General features: G+C 44.0%; 1 protein-coding gene across 1 annotated transcript in view; it reads right to left on the bottom strand.

Annotated features, from left to right (window-relative positions):
- Nucleotides 1-12,814, bottom strand: part of Ddc (dopa decarboxylase) — a 68,968-nt gene that overhangs the window by 21,525 nt on the left and 34,629 nt on the right. The window contains exons 6-7 of the mRNA XM_035452886.1: nucleotides 12,066-12,132; nucleotides 3,410-3,504 (exon numbers count right to left, since the gene is read on the bottom strand). Of these exons, the coding sequence (XP_035308777.1) occupies nucleotides 3,410-3,504; nucleotides 12,066-12,132 (162 nt within the window). The remainder of the gene's footprint in view (nucleotides 1-3,409; nucleotides 3,505-12,065; nucleotides 12,133-12,814) is intronic.

Here is a 12,814-nt window from a genome sequence, read left to right as displayed (position 1 = left end):
CAATTTATAAGTCCCATGTCCAGAATATACAGACTGGGTCCACAAATACTTTATGGACATTGTTCATTCAACTTCTTGAACTAGCAAAGTATCGTCATAAGGACAGGAAAGAAAAAAATCTCATAACTAATCGACAGTGATTAGAAATTCCCTTTTTTATTTAACTAGAGGTTCTTTTGCCAGCATGACAACAGGATCATACTTTCCGTGTACCTAAGGGTTTTCTTTCTCAATTTTAAAGATGACGTCTGAGTTCACTGAATTTCTGACAGTTACAGGTCTCTTGGCTGGAGGATCACACCCATAAGTTGCAGCTTCTCAGACCATGTTTTCGGGGACAAAAGAAGTTTCAACAAGCAACAGCAGTGGAAGGCTCCTGGGTTTCAGCTTAGCCTCTGAAAGGCCGCCCTCAGCCTTTTTCCAAATGCAGGCCCCAGTTTCCCACGTGACTGAGTGGCAATGAGTCCATCTGAATGTCAGGGCTTTGGCCTCAGAGCTTAATTTAGATAGAAGCGAGGTTCAGTCTAGCCCGATTTCCTAAAGGAACATTTTTCAAACTTCCCAAGGCTTTGCGGTTGCTTCCTCTTATTTAATTCCAGGGACCCTCACTGAGGAGGCAGCAAAGTCCTAAGGGGCCTGATTGGTGTCAGTGATAGACATGGGGCCAACCAAGCAAGCTTCCATATGGACCCAAGCTGGAGGTGCCGATTCATTTCCTCCCAGGTTTCAGAAAAAGTAATTTTGAGGAGACAGGAAATTACAGCAAGTTTCATTTGTTGATAAAAGGAAACAAAAGGTTAAAGAGGAGCATTGTTTGCTGGGGATTTTATTAGTTCCCTCCGCTGGGCTGATCTGTTTAAACTTCTTTCATTACGGTACAGTGATATTTTCCTCCCGCTGACAGAGAGGACGGCCCTTATCTGCAAGGGTCGGGCCACAGCAGGATATTGCGGCCGCTTATCTGACCACGGAGCAGCCAAGCCCTCAGCCAGGCAAGGAGAGAGCGGTACCACTAATGGAGGAAAAATTGCAGCGACTCCTTGTCCCTGTGAGTGCCATGAATGCTGTCTGCTGTTGATAGGATCTGGCTGCGGTGCCCATCGCTTGGTGGTCTGACTGTCCCGCACCCCTCTGTGAAAGGTGAAACTTTGGAGTTGTCAGTTCAGGCCAAAGAAGAGCACTGGTAGATCAGGAAACCCTAAACCGGATACCTGGAGTCAGTAGGCTCCAGCCTAGGCCTGACTACAGAAAGGAGACGCATGGCCCTTCTTCCCTCCACTAGTTGAAGGACAAATGGGTTGAGTGTCCCTTATCTGAAATGCTTCTTTATATTTAAAAGTATTTGCACATACAGAGTGAAATAGATTAGCCATTGGACCCAAACTTAAACATGAAATAAAAGTCTTGGAAGATACAGCTTGGAGGTAATTTTACTCAGGGTTTTAAAAATTTCTGTGTTATGAAACAAAGCTTCATGATATGGAATTTGCCACTCTGGCATAACATAAGTGCTTGGAAAGTTTCTGACTTTGGAGCATTTTGGACGCTGGAATTTGAATTAGAAATGTCCACACACCACCAAGATTAATGTTCATTTCTGAGACCCAAACACCCACAGAACTAGCTACGGGACATTAAGAGGTTTGGCATCAGAATCATAGTATCAGAACTTTCCACATGTTAACACAACCGTCAGTACTTTGTGATGCTGACCTCTTTCTACCTCCTGGGATGGATCTAAGCGTAGCGTGAAAGAAACACTCAGTAAGGAATTACTGGCTGCATGCGTGAATGAATGAATGCACCAGAGTCAATAAGGAATTACTGGCTGCATATGCAAATGGATGAGAGCAGCACAGAAAGAAACTACAGTGCTATTGTGGGAGATTATTCTCTTCAAAGATGGGACAATTTGTATTCCATACCGTTGACGTTCACTTTTCTGTTATTACAGTCTTATGAGAATTCAAAATAGTAATTAGAAAATTGATTGGCAAGCCTGACATGCAAGCAGAAAGAGGTTTAGAGCTAGTTTCTTCAAGCCCTAGTGGAAAATAATGAAAGCATCTAATGCGTGCTCAGTTTCCTAGGCAGCACCCTATTCTTAAACCCTTTAAGTGAGATTAACACAGCCACTCCTTAGGACAACCTGACAAAGGCTTCCTCAGGAGGAAATGCATTTTATGATATAGGTAGAGGATACCTGAACTGCCCAAGAGCACAAGGTGATTCCACTCTGGGAGCCTAATGCTACTGATCCTGCTTCCCTTAGAAAGCACTTCTTCCAAGAAGAAAGCAATTCTTTCCTGGCTAAGGCACTGATTCCCCTCTTTTAGTATCTCTTTCCTTGGACACACTTCTACAAAAGGCTTCTTGGGGCTCTTTAGTGAATTCATCTGTTAGTTGCGAGGTAGAAAAGCTTCCTGTCCTATAGACTGCCAAACAATGGAATTCTGCATGAGTCTGGGAAGCTATTGGTGATATCTGTGTTAAATCCACATGGTTTGTGTTCTGTAGTTGTACAGAGAGAAAGTCCTGGCTAACTGTTTGATCACTACTTTTCAAGGAAGAGTTTCATTTGGTCTGACAGGATACATTTTGCAATTTTCAGAAGAGTCTATGGGACACTTAAACGCACTGGTGACTTTCTGTGGAATATTGACTAATGTGACCATCTTGCCCAGGTTTACAGGAAGAATGTGAGCAACACATTGAGCCAGAATGGAGGGAATTTTGGGGTTGACATTTTGAATTATTATTTGACTGGAATGCATAGAAATTCTATTTTGCTCAGAAATATTTCATTTATAAGTCTAGCCTATGATACACAGCTCTGCCCAGATTTGTAGCAACTGGGAAATAGCAGTCAGTCTCAGGAATACTTCAAAAGACAGACTGCATGACTGGAATGTCCTTAGCCCCTGTCCTGAGGAGTATAGTTTCTTTTATTAAGTTAGTTTTCATTTTTAAAAATTATGTATGGGGGTGTGGGATATATACATGTGAATGCAGGTGTGCACAGGCTAGAGCCATCTAATCTCCTAGAGTTACGTTATGGGAGTGGATGCTGGAAATCAAACTCAGGTCCTCTGCAAGAACAGTACGTACTCATAATCACTGATTCATTTCTCCAGCTCCCTGAGGAGATGTAATTTCTAATAATCATCACAATTGGCCGGAAAGTAGTTTGCTGAAAGAAACCAAAGCAGTTGGTGTCCAATTCTTACAAAAGGAGAATTTACTGATAACACATTGGGTTTGTCTTTGGTTTTCTGTTTTAATGATCTTGTGGTAGCCATGTTGCTCAGTGGCAGAGTACTTGCCTGGTACACAGGAGACCCCTGGGCTTGGTTCACAGTGCAAAAAGTCAAAACAAAAGACCTTATTGAACAGCCTAAACCATACTCACCTCCACACCATTCAGAAGATACCTGAACTCAGGACAGATAAAGGCACTGCCTGCATATGCAGCATCAATGTGCAGCCACACCCCCTCCAGGTTGCCTAATGGTCAGAAGCAAATGGTGAGATCACACCTGGACACACCCCCACCTCATGCAAGAAATGCCAGTCTAGAATCTAGCATACTTCTTACATATAGCATATCAATAGCATTTATAGAACAAATAGCTGGATCTCCAAAAGGTCCCTCCCACCAGGAGACTGTAAAACTGAGAGCAGAGGTACTTTTGCTGCTGGCCTTCCAACACATCAGCTGCCCAGAGAGCTCTTAGAAATGGGGGGGGGGTGGATAAAGACACCGAATGGTGGCAGCACACACCTTTGATGCCATCCCTTGGAAGGAAGAGGAAGGCAGATCTCTATGAGCTCAAGACCAGCCTGGTCTACAGAGCAAGTACCAAGACAGCCAGGACTATCACACAGAGAAAACTGGCTTTGAAAAAACAAACAAAAAAAAATAAAAAGAAGGAAAGAAGGAAGGAAGGAAGGAGGAAAGAGAGAGAAAGAGAGAGAGAATCAGAAGCAACCACTCAGTACAGCACTGAATCCAGCACATCGCACCCCTACTGTGCTTATCCCCCTCAGTCCACCGAGTTGGAGTGCCCTCCCTTATTGTATTTGCAAGCCCATTCTCAGTCCTCCTTTGAGAAACATCCTTTATGGAAAGTTGGACACATAATCCCTACTCTGATGGTCTTGATTATCATTTTGACCAGATTTGGAATCACTAGGGAAGACAAAGCTCCTGACATGTCTGTGAGGACATCTCTAGGGACTGTTAACTGAGGATGGGAAGAGCCACTGAAAGGAGGTGGTATCTTCCAATGTGTAGGTCACATATAAAGAGGAACAACACTGTCTGCCGCCTTCTTGCCTCAGATGCTGTCGCCTAATCATGTTAGCTGCATTTGTTGCTGGGGCTGTTCTTGGCTGACTATTACACTCTAGCTTCCTCACCCTAACTTTCTGGTATCTCCAAGCTTTCAGTGCTAGATTGGAACTGCTGAAGCATCTACTTCCTGGGCTCCTGTCATAAATGACTTAAGTTTCCTAACTTTTCCTGTTGCTATGATGACAGAAGCAACATAAGGGAGAATGGGCTTATGTGGCTCACAGTTCAAGGTAGGTGTTTGAAGCAGGTGATCAAGCAGCAGAAAATGACGAATACTTGTCCTCAGCTAGCTTTCTATTTTTTTATGCAGTACAGGTCCCTAGCCCAATGAATTGTGTTACCACTTTTAGCATGGGTATTTCCACCTCAATTAACCTAATCCAGATAGTCTTCCAAAGGTCTTGCCAGAGGCTAATCTAATCTAAATAAAGGTCCAGGTGTGCCTGGAGGCTTGTCTACTAGTGATTCTGGATCCCATCAAATTGACAATCAATTTGATTGTCACCTTCACTCCAACCACACATAACAGCTTTAAAGATAGAGTTCTCACCTTGCTTTGTTTGGGAATGAGAAAGCCTTCTCTGCAAGCATATTCCTTCAATATGTGCATATTTTGGTTCACTGCTCTACAGATATCTACCCATATCCACCCAGCCTAAACTTCATTCTCTCATAGACAAATGAAGGTAAGGGTGGTACTTTAGCTTTGAGTATACATTAGATAATATTCCTACTTTGCATATCCTGTCACTTAGAAGTCAGTGAAAAAACATTCATTTTCTAGCTTGCATGCCTTTAATCCCAGCACTCAAGAAGCAGAAGCAGGCGGATCTCTGAGTTCAAGGCCAGCCTGGTCTACAAAACAAGTTCCAGATCAGACAAGGTTGTCACACAGAAAAAAACAAAGAACAAACGAAAGGAAGGAAGGAAAGAAATTAATTTCCATTGTTGTGTAGCAATTTCATACAAACTGTAGTATTCCATCCCAGAGAGAAACCGCTTAAGACTCAGGAAGTAAACAAATCTCACAGGTCTCAGGAAGTTCCTGAAACTTATAAGTTTTACAAGACCCCCTCCCCACCAAATTATATAGATAGCAATGGCTACTAGGGAAAGGAGACTGGCCAACAGTGCTGCCTACAAGTTCTCCAGGGAGCTCCAGGGTGCAGCTTTTGTGAGATTATTACCAGGCTGGTGTGGGCTTTTCAGTGGTGTGGCTGCCCTTGAGTCATCCGTGTTCCTGTGAGTAACCAACCCCTTACCCAAACTCCTGTAAATAACCCCAATTCAAGTCAATGGTTCACCAAGTTGGACTTTTGTGGAATTGTTAATTTGGTCTCTCATTGGTTTCCTGTCTGAGATGAGTGATGCTTTGAATCTATGTTGGAAAACTCATACACTATGAGAAATAAATAGCCCATCCACCAGGTATAGCCACAAGGTCATCAAGACCTAAAGGTTGAGGCTATAGAGAGGATTGCAAGTAACTACCCCTGCACAAGCCAAGATACTGGTATCCTTGTGTTTATACAGAATAAAGGATCCACCATGGGTTTTCATACATGATGACCATTAATGTCTGTGCTGAGAGGAAAAATGAGTCATTATGAACTCTACTGATAAAAGATGTAGAATACATTGCAAAATTTTGATTCAGTTTATTTTTCAAACTAAGACTCTTAGGAAATCAAGGTCAGATGAATTATAAGCTTGTGGATGCCACCATAAAAAAAAAAAAAGGTACAAGGAGAAACTCAGGTCATCGCAAGCAAAGGTGAAAGTGTCTGTCTCAGCAGCTTCTCACATGACCCCAGTTGGATGAAGCAAGAGACAAAGCCTTAGGATAACACAAGACTCTCCCCAGGGATCAGCAGGATCATGATGGATGGCCAGCACAGCTATCACTCAAATTAGCTGGGAGGCCAGAAGAACTCTATACTTCTTTGTAAGACAAGACATGCTGTAATTTGAATGTCCCTTAAACCAAGCTGAGGATATTACCATTGGGAAGTAACCAGATTACCATGGTGGAATTCAGTTAACACCCTTGTAAAGAAGACACCAGAGAGATTGCTTGTGTCTTTTACCATGTCAGCACACATAGAATGTGCCACCAGGAGCCAGGGTATGAGTTCTCTCCAGGCATTAAATCTGCTAGCACCTTGATGCTGCGTTTTCACACACTAGAAATGTAAATAATGAATCCCTGTTGTTTTTAAGTGCCTGGGGTGTGTAGTGTTTTGTGGAGCATCCCAAATGGACTAAAACAAGATGTTTCCGTATTTTCCATGGGTGCTGCTTGGGTCCCACATAGATGTCTGTCTATAGAATGTGCCTTTTAAGCTGAGGTCTTCTAACAGAGCTCCATTGACGCCATTGTTCATGTTCAGTTCAGGATGCTGAATAAAGGAGTAAGATAAAACAAGTCTCCATGGGTCCACAGTAAGAAACACTCATACCATGACCAGGGAAGGTATGGCCTATAAGGGCATTTAGGTGTCTCTTGCTTATCCCTCTGTTGCTCCTCCCATATCTTCCAACCTTGAGAGAAAGGCATCCTGGGTAGGTCAGTGAAACCTTGAAAAGAAAGCAGGCCATTCAGCTGAACCCCTGAGTGTCTCAGAGCTCGTTCCATAGCAGCCAGATGAGAGTCAGGTCAGTCTGGGTCTCACCAGCTAAGTGGCGAACAACTAAGGCCACTCCAGCATGCTTCAGGTACCTTCACCAACAACTCTGGTTCAGTAGGTAAGAAAAGACCCAATGGTATACCAAATAGTCTGGACTAAAGAATCAAGTTCACCTGTAAAAGATCCAGCCTCTGCTCTGCTTCCTGAGAGATGACCTATAGACCTCTTTTTTTTTTTTTTTTTTTTTTTTTTTTTTTTGCCTGGACTTTGGCCCAGACATTCTGCTACTGATTTATGATGGGGACACTGGGTGATGCCATGGCAGTTTTGACTTCTGGAAGAGTTGCTCTCCAAAGATAATAGCTGGGCTGCCAGGAGGGGCTGAGGAGGACGAAGTCCTCACAAAGACAGACAGTAAAGTATTAGAAGAGCTTGTCTGATAGGGAAATGTCTTGACCCAGTGTACATGATTGCACATTGTAACTAGAGCAGTTCACACCCTCATGACTGCTCAGAGACCACCAGAAGCTGTGTATGCTCACACTTCAAGACTCGTCCTATGTGTCTCCTTGGCTGGTTTAAATCCCTATCTTCAACTATCCTTCAACTATCCTTGTGAGTTAGTTCTCAGTAAGTGTCAAGTCTTGTAGCAGGTTATAAGACACAAAGGAGTTTGAGGAGTCCTGAAGCTGTAGCAGGTATCTGAACAGGGGTTCTCAGATGCAAGGACGCCTTGTGGAGACTGGTTTTTTTTTTTTTTTTTTTCAACTTGGATCCAAAGACTCCTTCTAGAGACTATCTTCTTCAACCTGGATTAGCCCAAGACTCCAACAAAAGATAACTCACAGATGCTTTCTAGAAGCTTCTACATGGGGGCTGGTGAGATGGCTCAGTGGTTAAGAGCACTGGCTGCTCTTCCAGATTCAATTCCCAGCACCCACATGGTGGCTCACAACTATCTATATTGGGATCTGATGCCCTCTTCAGGCATGCAGGTGTGCAAGCAGACAGAACACTCATACATAAAAAAAAAATAATTAATAAATAAAATAAAATACAAAAGAAACTTCTAGATGGGCTTCTCTTGGCCCTCTGAGGAATTGGGATGGGGTGGACACTGCCTCTGTGTTCAGTATCTTCTATGATTGGTTGATACCAACCCCATCATCCAGGTTCTCCAGCACATGTATACACACATGTAGGCACATATACACACATGTAGGAATTATGTGGATGCAGCATGAACAAACACAACAGCTAGATATAGGGAGTTACACATGCCAGGCACATTGGCACTGAGGCCACATCACCTTTGGTGTTGGCAGCCCTAGGCCTCCTTGTCCTACAATTTTTGTTTTGTTTTTTGTTTTTTGAGACAGGGTTTCTCTGTGTAGGTTTGGAGCCTGTCCTGGAACTCACTTTGTAGATCAGGCTGGCCTCGAATTCACAGAGACTACCTGCCTCTGCCTCCTGAGTGCTGGGATTAAAGACATGCTCCATCACTGCCCACTCCCCACTTTTTTGTCGTTATTTTACTGCTTTAAAAAATATGCATTGGTGTTTTGCCATGGAATTGGAGTTACAGACAGTTGTGAGCTGCCATGTGGGTACTGGGAATTGAACCCAGGTCCTCTGGAAGAACATTCAGCGCTCTTAACCACTGAGCCATCTCTCCAGCCTCTAACTATAATCTGTTTTCTAAGAGGCCACCTCAGTATGCAGAAGCCAGGCCAGACTGGCCGTAGTGCACAGTCCACTTACAGCTCCTCTGGCCCTCGACAAAGCTGTGGCCCGCTATAATACATCCCTCTCTTCCCTATTCCCTGAGACTGCCTACCTTGCTCAGTCAGACCGCTTCCTCAGTGTTCGAGTGTGTGTACCCAGTTACTAAGGCTACCATCTATCCATCTGCTACAACCTATCTATCCTCTTCTCTCTCTCTCTCTCTCTCTCTCTCTCTCCTCTCTCTCTCTCTCTCTCTCTCTCTCTCGGTTTTTTGAGACAGGGTTTCTCTGTGTAGCTTTGGAGCCTATCCTGACACTTGCTCTGTAGACCAGGTGCTGGCCTCGAACTCACAGAGATCCACCTGTCTCTGCCTCCTGCCTATCCTCTTCTTAATTGACACCTCTTATGGCAATTGATTCATCCAGGTAGACTAATGTCACTATCCTCTCTGGTGCACCATTTTCCTTTCCTTTCCTTTCCTTTCCTTTCCTTTCCTTTCCTTTCCTTTCCTTTCCTTTCCTTTCCTTTCCTTTCTTTCTTTCTTTCTTTCTTTCTTTCTTTTTTTCCTCCTTCCTTCCTTCCTTCCTTCCTTTCTTCTTTTGATATTTGGAAATAGGGTTTCTCTGAAGCTTTGGAGACTATCCTGGAACTTGTTCAGTAGGCCAGGCTAGCCTCGAACTCACAGAGATTTGCCTGTCTCTGCCTCTGGAGTCCTGGGATCAAAGGCTTGTGCCACCACCGCCCAACTGGTGCACCATTTTCAAAGGGACTAAAAAGAGCTCAAGTTTCCTGAGGCAGAAACTGGAAGAAAGTCATCTTCTGAGAGATGATGAGTGAAGAGCTCTGTGCTGTTATGCCTATGTCATTTTGATCAATAGGATAAGGCCAGCTCAGAGCATGGAGTTTGCTGCATGCTAATTGATGATAGCTAAATAAAAGGCATTGGTTTAGTGACTATGGGTGGCAAAGGTTTTAACTATAAGATACTACCACTGGTTAGTAATATTGCCCTCATGTATGAACACTGATCATGCCTGAAAGGGTTTGGTGTTGGACTATCAACACCCCCACCATTGTCCCAAGAGCAGTCTCCGGGATTGAGACCACACAGCAAAGCACCTATCAAGTTCTGCCCACAGCACCAGAACTGCCTGACAGAGGGAGCTGCAGGACAGACAGCAGGGCATCCTTAGCTGTAATCATCCAGCACTGTGAGCATTAATGGCAGGGGCCACCTGCTGGCTGTCATCTTCCTGCTCCTGTGGGGAGCCAGATTGAGTTCAGGGATAGCAGCCCTGTAGGCTCTAGCTGGCAGAAGACTTCAGTGCTTTAAATCCGATAGCCCTGGGGAATGACATCAGCCGGCTGTTGGCCAGGACATTCAGTCCTTGGCCTGACATCTGAGTCAGAGGACTTCAACTTGCTTGGCTGAGCTTGTGAAGGTCTGCAGCTAACGAGGCCCACAGTACAGCCATAGCTGGGGATGGCCAGCTAGTTCAGTGTGTTCTCAGCCTGCTGTGTGTGGCTGTCTTTAGCCAGTAATAATCACAGCTGTGCCATAGCTCATAACAGGTGGGGCCAAATCCTGAGTGAATGGCAAGGCTGTGTCCACCCCACTTCTCATGGTTGGTGATTAGCCTCACGGTCCTGGCAGTACAAGCATGTACTACACGTAGTACATGCCTTTCCTACAGCCCATTGTCTGCATGAACTCCCCTGAGCTCCGCTGTGAAGAAATACTGTTTTACCATTATGAGAGCCGTTTTTCTTTCCAATTTTTAGATAGGGGAAAATGAAGATCAGAATTTAAGACATGCAGCTGTAAGCTATAAGCTTCTCTGCTGCTTAAGGTCATGGCCACCACCCCAGCCCCAACCCCCGCCCTACCCCGGAGCCTGCCTGCAGCACCACCTCCACCCCTGTCTCCTGCTAGCCAGGCAACAAAGACCCAGGGGAGAAGAACCCATTCCTGAGGAGAGACTACAAGCAAATCAGGGGTTAGGAGAGGTGGGAAACGTGCTCAGCCCACACAGACTGACAATGAAGCCAAATGCCAAGCAGGTGGCGTGATGTCTGGCACAAGTCAAAGGACTGAGGTCAGAGAGCTTGCTAGGGACAACTCCACCCGAGCCTTCACATCCCTGAGGGACAGAGAAGGGTGAGTGTCATGAGCTGATATATCCTTGGTGCCTTAGAAACAGTTCCAAGGCCTGCTGAGTTCCCAGCGCTCGCATCAAAGGTGAAACTTTAGAAACACAGGCATTTATTCATTTTGCAGCTGTCACAGAATTCTAGTCTCAATGAGAAAGACAAAATGTCCTGATTGAGGGAGGAAGGAGGAGAGCACGAGGCTCTCTGAAATGGAGCATTCTCTGTAGAAGTTTAGCTTGAAAGTATTGATTTGCTAAATCAATACTAACTGCCTCATGCTGCTTAATGATGGCAGTCTGAGAAACGCATCATTCCACAAGGTGGTCATTGGGAAAGCATTGGAGAGTGTGCGTATATACACCCAGGATGTGGCATATGCCATCCCAACTGGTGTTTACCCTCACTGAAAAATGCCACTGTACATCACAATAATTTCTTTTCTTTCTTTATTTGTTGGTTTTTCAAGACAGAGTTTCTCTATATATCCTTGACTGTCATGGAACTCACTCTGTAGAGTAGGATGGCTTCAAACTCAGAGATACACCTGCCTCTACCTCCTTGTTGCTGGATTAAAGGCATGCACCAACACCTTCTGGTTTATAATAATTTACTTTCTTTAAAAAAAAAATAGAAATGTTCAGGGCAGGGGTGGCTCATGTTTTTAATCCCAGCACTTGGGAGGTAGAGGCAGGTGGATCTCTGCCTTCCAGGCCAGCCTGATTTACAGAGCAAGTTTCAGGACAGCCAATGCTACACAGAGAAACCTTGTCTCAAAATAAAATAAAATAAAATAAAAATTGCCAAAATGGGCATGACAAAAGACTGGATTTGGACAAGTCATGGCATGTAAATGTCATGCACACTCAGGACCTTTAAGTTGGGGTAATTGCTCCAAATGGTGAAGAGCTTAGTTTCCTTAACATAGTCACCATAGACTAAACATTATATTCCCATGAAGTTCTTGGACATTTTCTCCCTTTCAAATAGTATGTTGGTATTGTTAATCTCAGCCGTTGTGTAATTATCTCAAACTCTGAGTTTGTGGAATTTAAGTCAATGGGGTTACGTTACTGTAAATATAAGACAAGGCTTGCAAATCAGGATGATTAGAATTAATGAGGAACACAGCTCAGAGTGAAAGGTTGGCTAAATCTCCCCTCTTCATGTTAAGAATGCTTTTCAAAAAGAAAACTGAATCAGATACTTACAGATGGGTCCCACTTCTAGGAGATTGTCAAAAGAGCAGCAAGATGTTGTTCCCAGTGTAACAACCACCTAGGAAGTAAAAAGCAACCATTTTATCACCCATGTTGCCCTTGTTGTAACATAGCTCCTCTTTCACAGCCATTGCTACTGGATAGCCCAGGCACAATGCTAATGAATATTTTCAAGGAGATGAAAACCCATGAATATGTGTTTAATCTCTTGGTTAAAATATCATAGCAGATAAAGAGAACAATCTTAAGAACAAGTCTCAACTGTGACCTGGGGAGATAGCTCAGTGGGTAAGATTGTTTTTTGTGAAAGCAAAAGGACCTGAATTCAAACCTCTAGCTCCCACATAAAACCTAAGCATGGCCTTACATACCTATAACTCCAGCATTGGGGGACAGACACTGGTGGAGGCTAGGGACTTTCTGGTCAGTTGGCTTAGCCAAAATAGTGGACTTCAGGTTCATTGAGAGAACTGCCTAAAAGAATAATACAAGGGCTGGAAAGATGGCTCAGCAGTTTAGAGCACTTGCTGCTCTTATAGGAGACCCAGATAGAACCTACATGGCTGCTCATAATTGTCCATAACTCCAGTTTCAGGGAATGCAATGTTCCCTTCTGACCTCTATGGGCACCAGGCCCATACATATATGTAAGCAAAAACACTCATACCATACACTTTTTTGGTTTCTTGAGACAAGGTTTCCCTGTTTATACCTGGCTGTCTTGGAAATCGCTTTGTAGA

The sequence above is a fragment of the Cricetulus griseus genome, assembly GCF_003668045.3.
Source record: "Cricetulus griseus strain 17A/GY chromosome 1 unlocalized genomic scaffold, alternate assembly CriGri-PICRH-1.0 chr1_1, whole genome shotgun sequence".
Lineage (NCBI taxonomy): Eukaryota > Metazoa > Chordata > Mammalia > Rodentia > Cricetidae > Cricetulus > Cricetulus griseus.
Note: the sequence above shows the minus strand (reverse complement) of the source record. Positions and strands in the feature narration are given on the sequence as shown.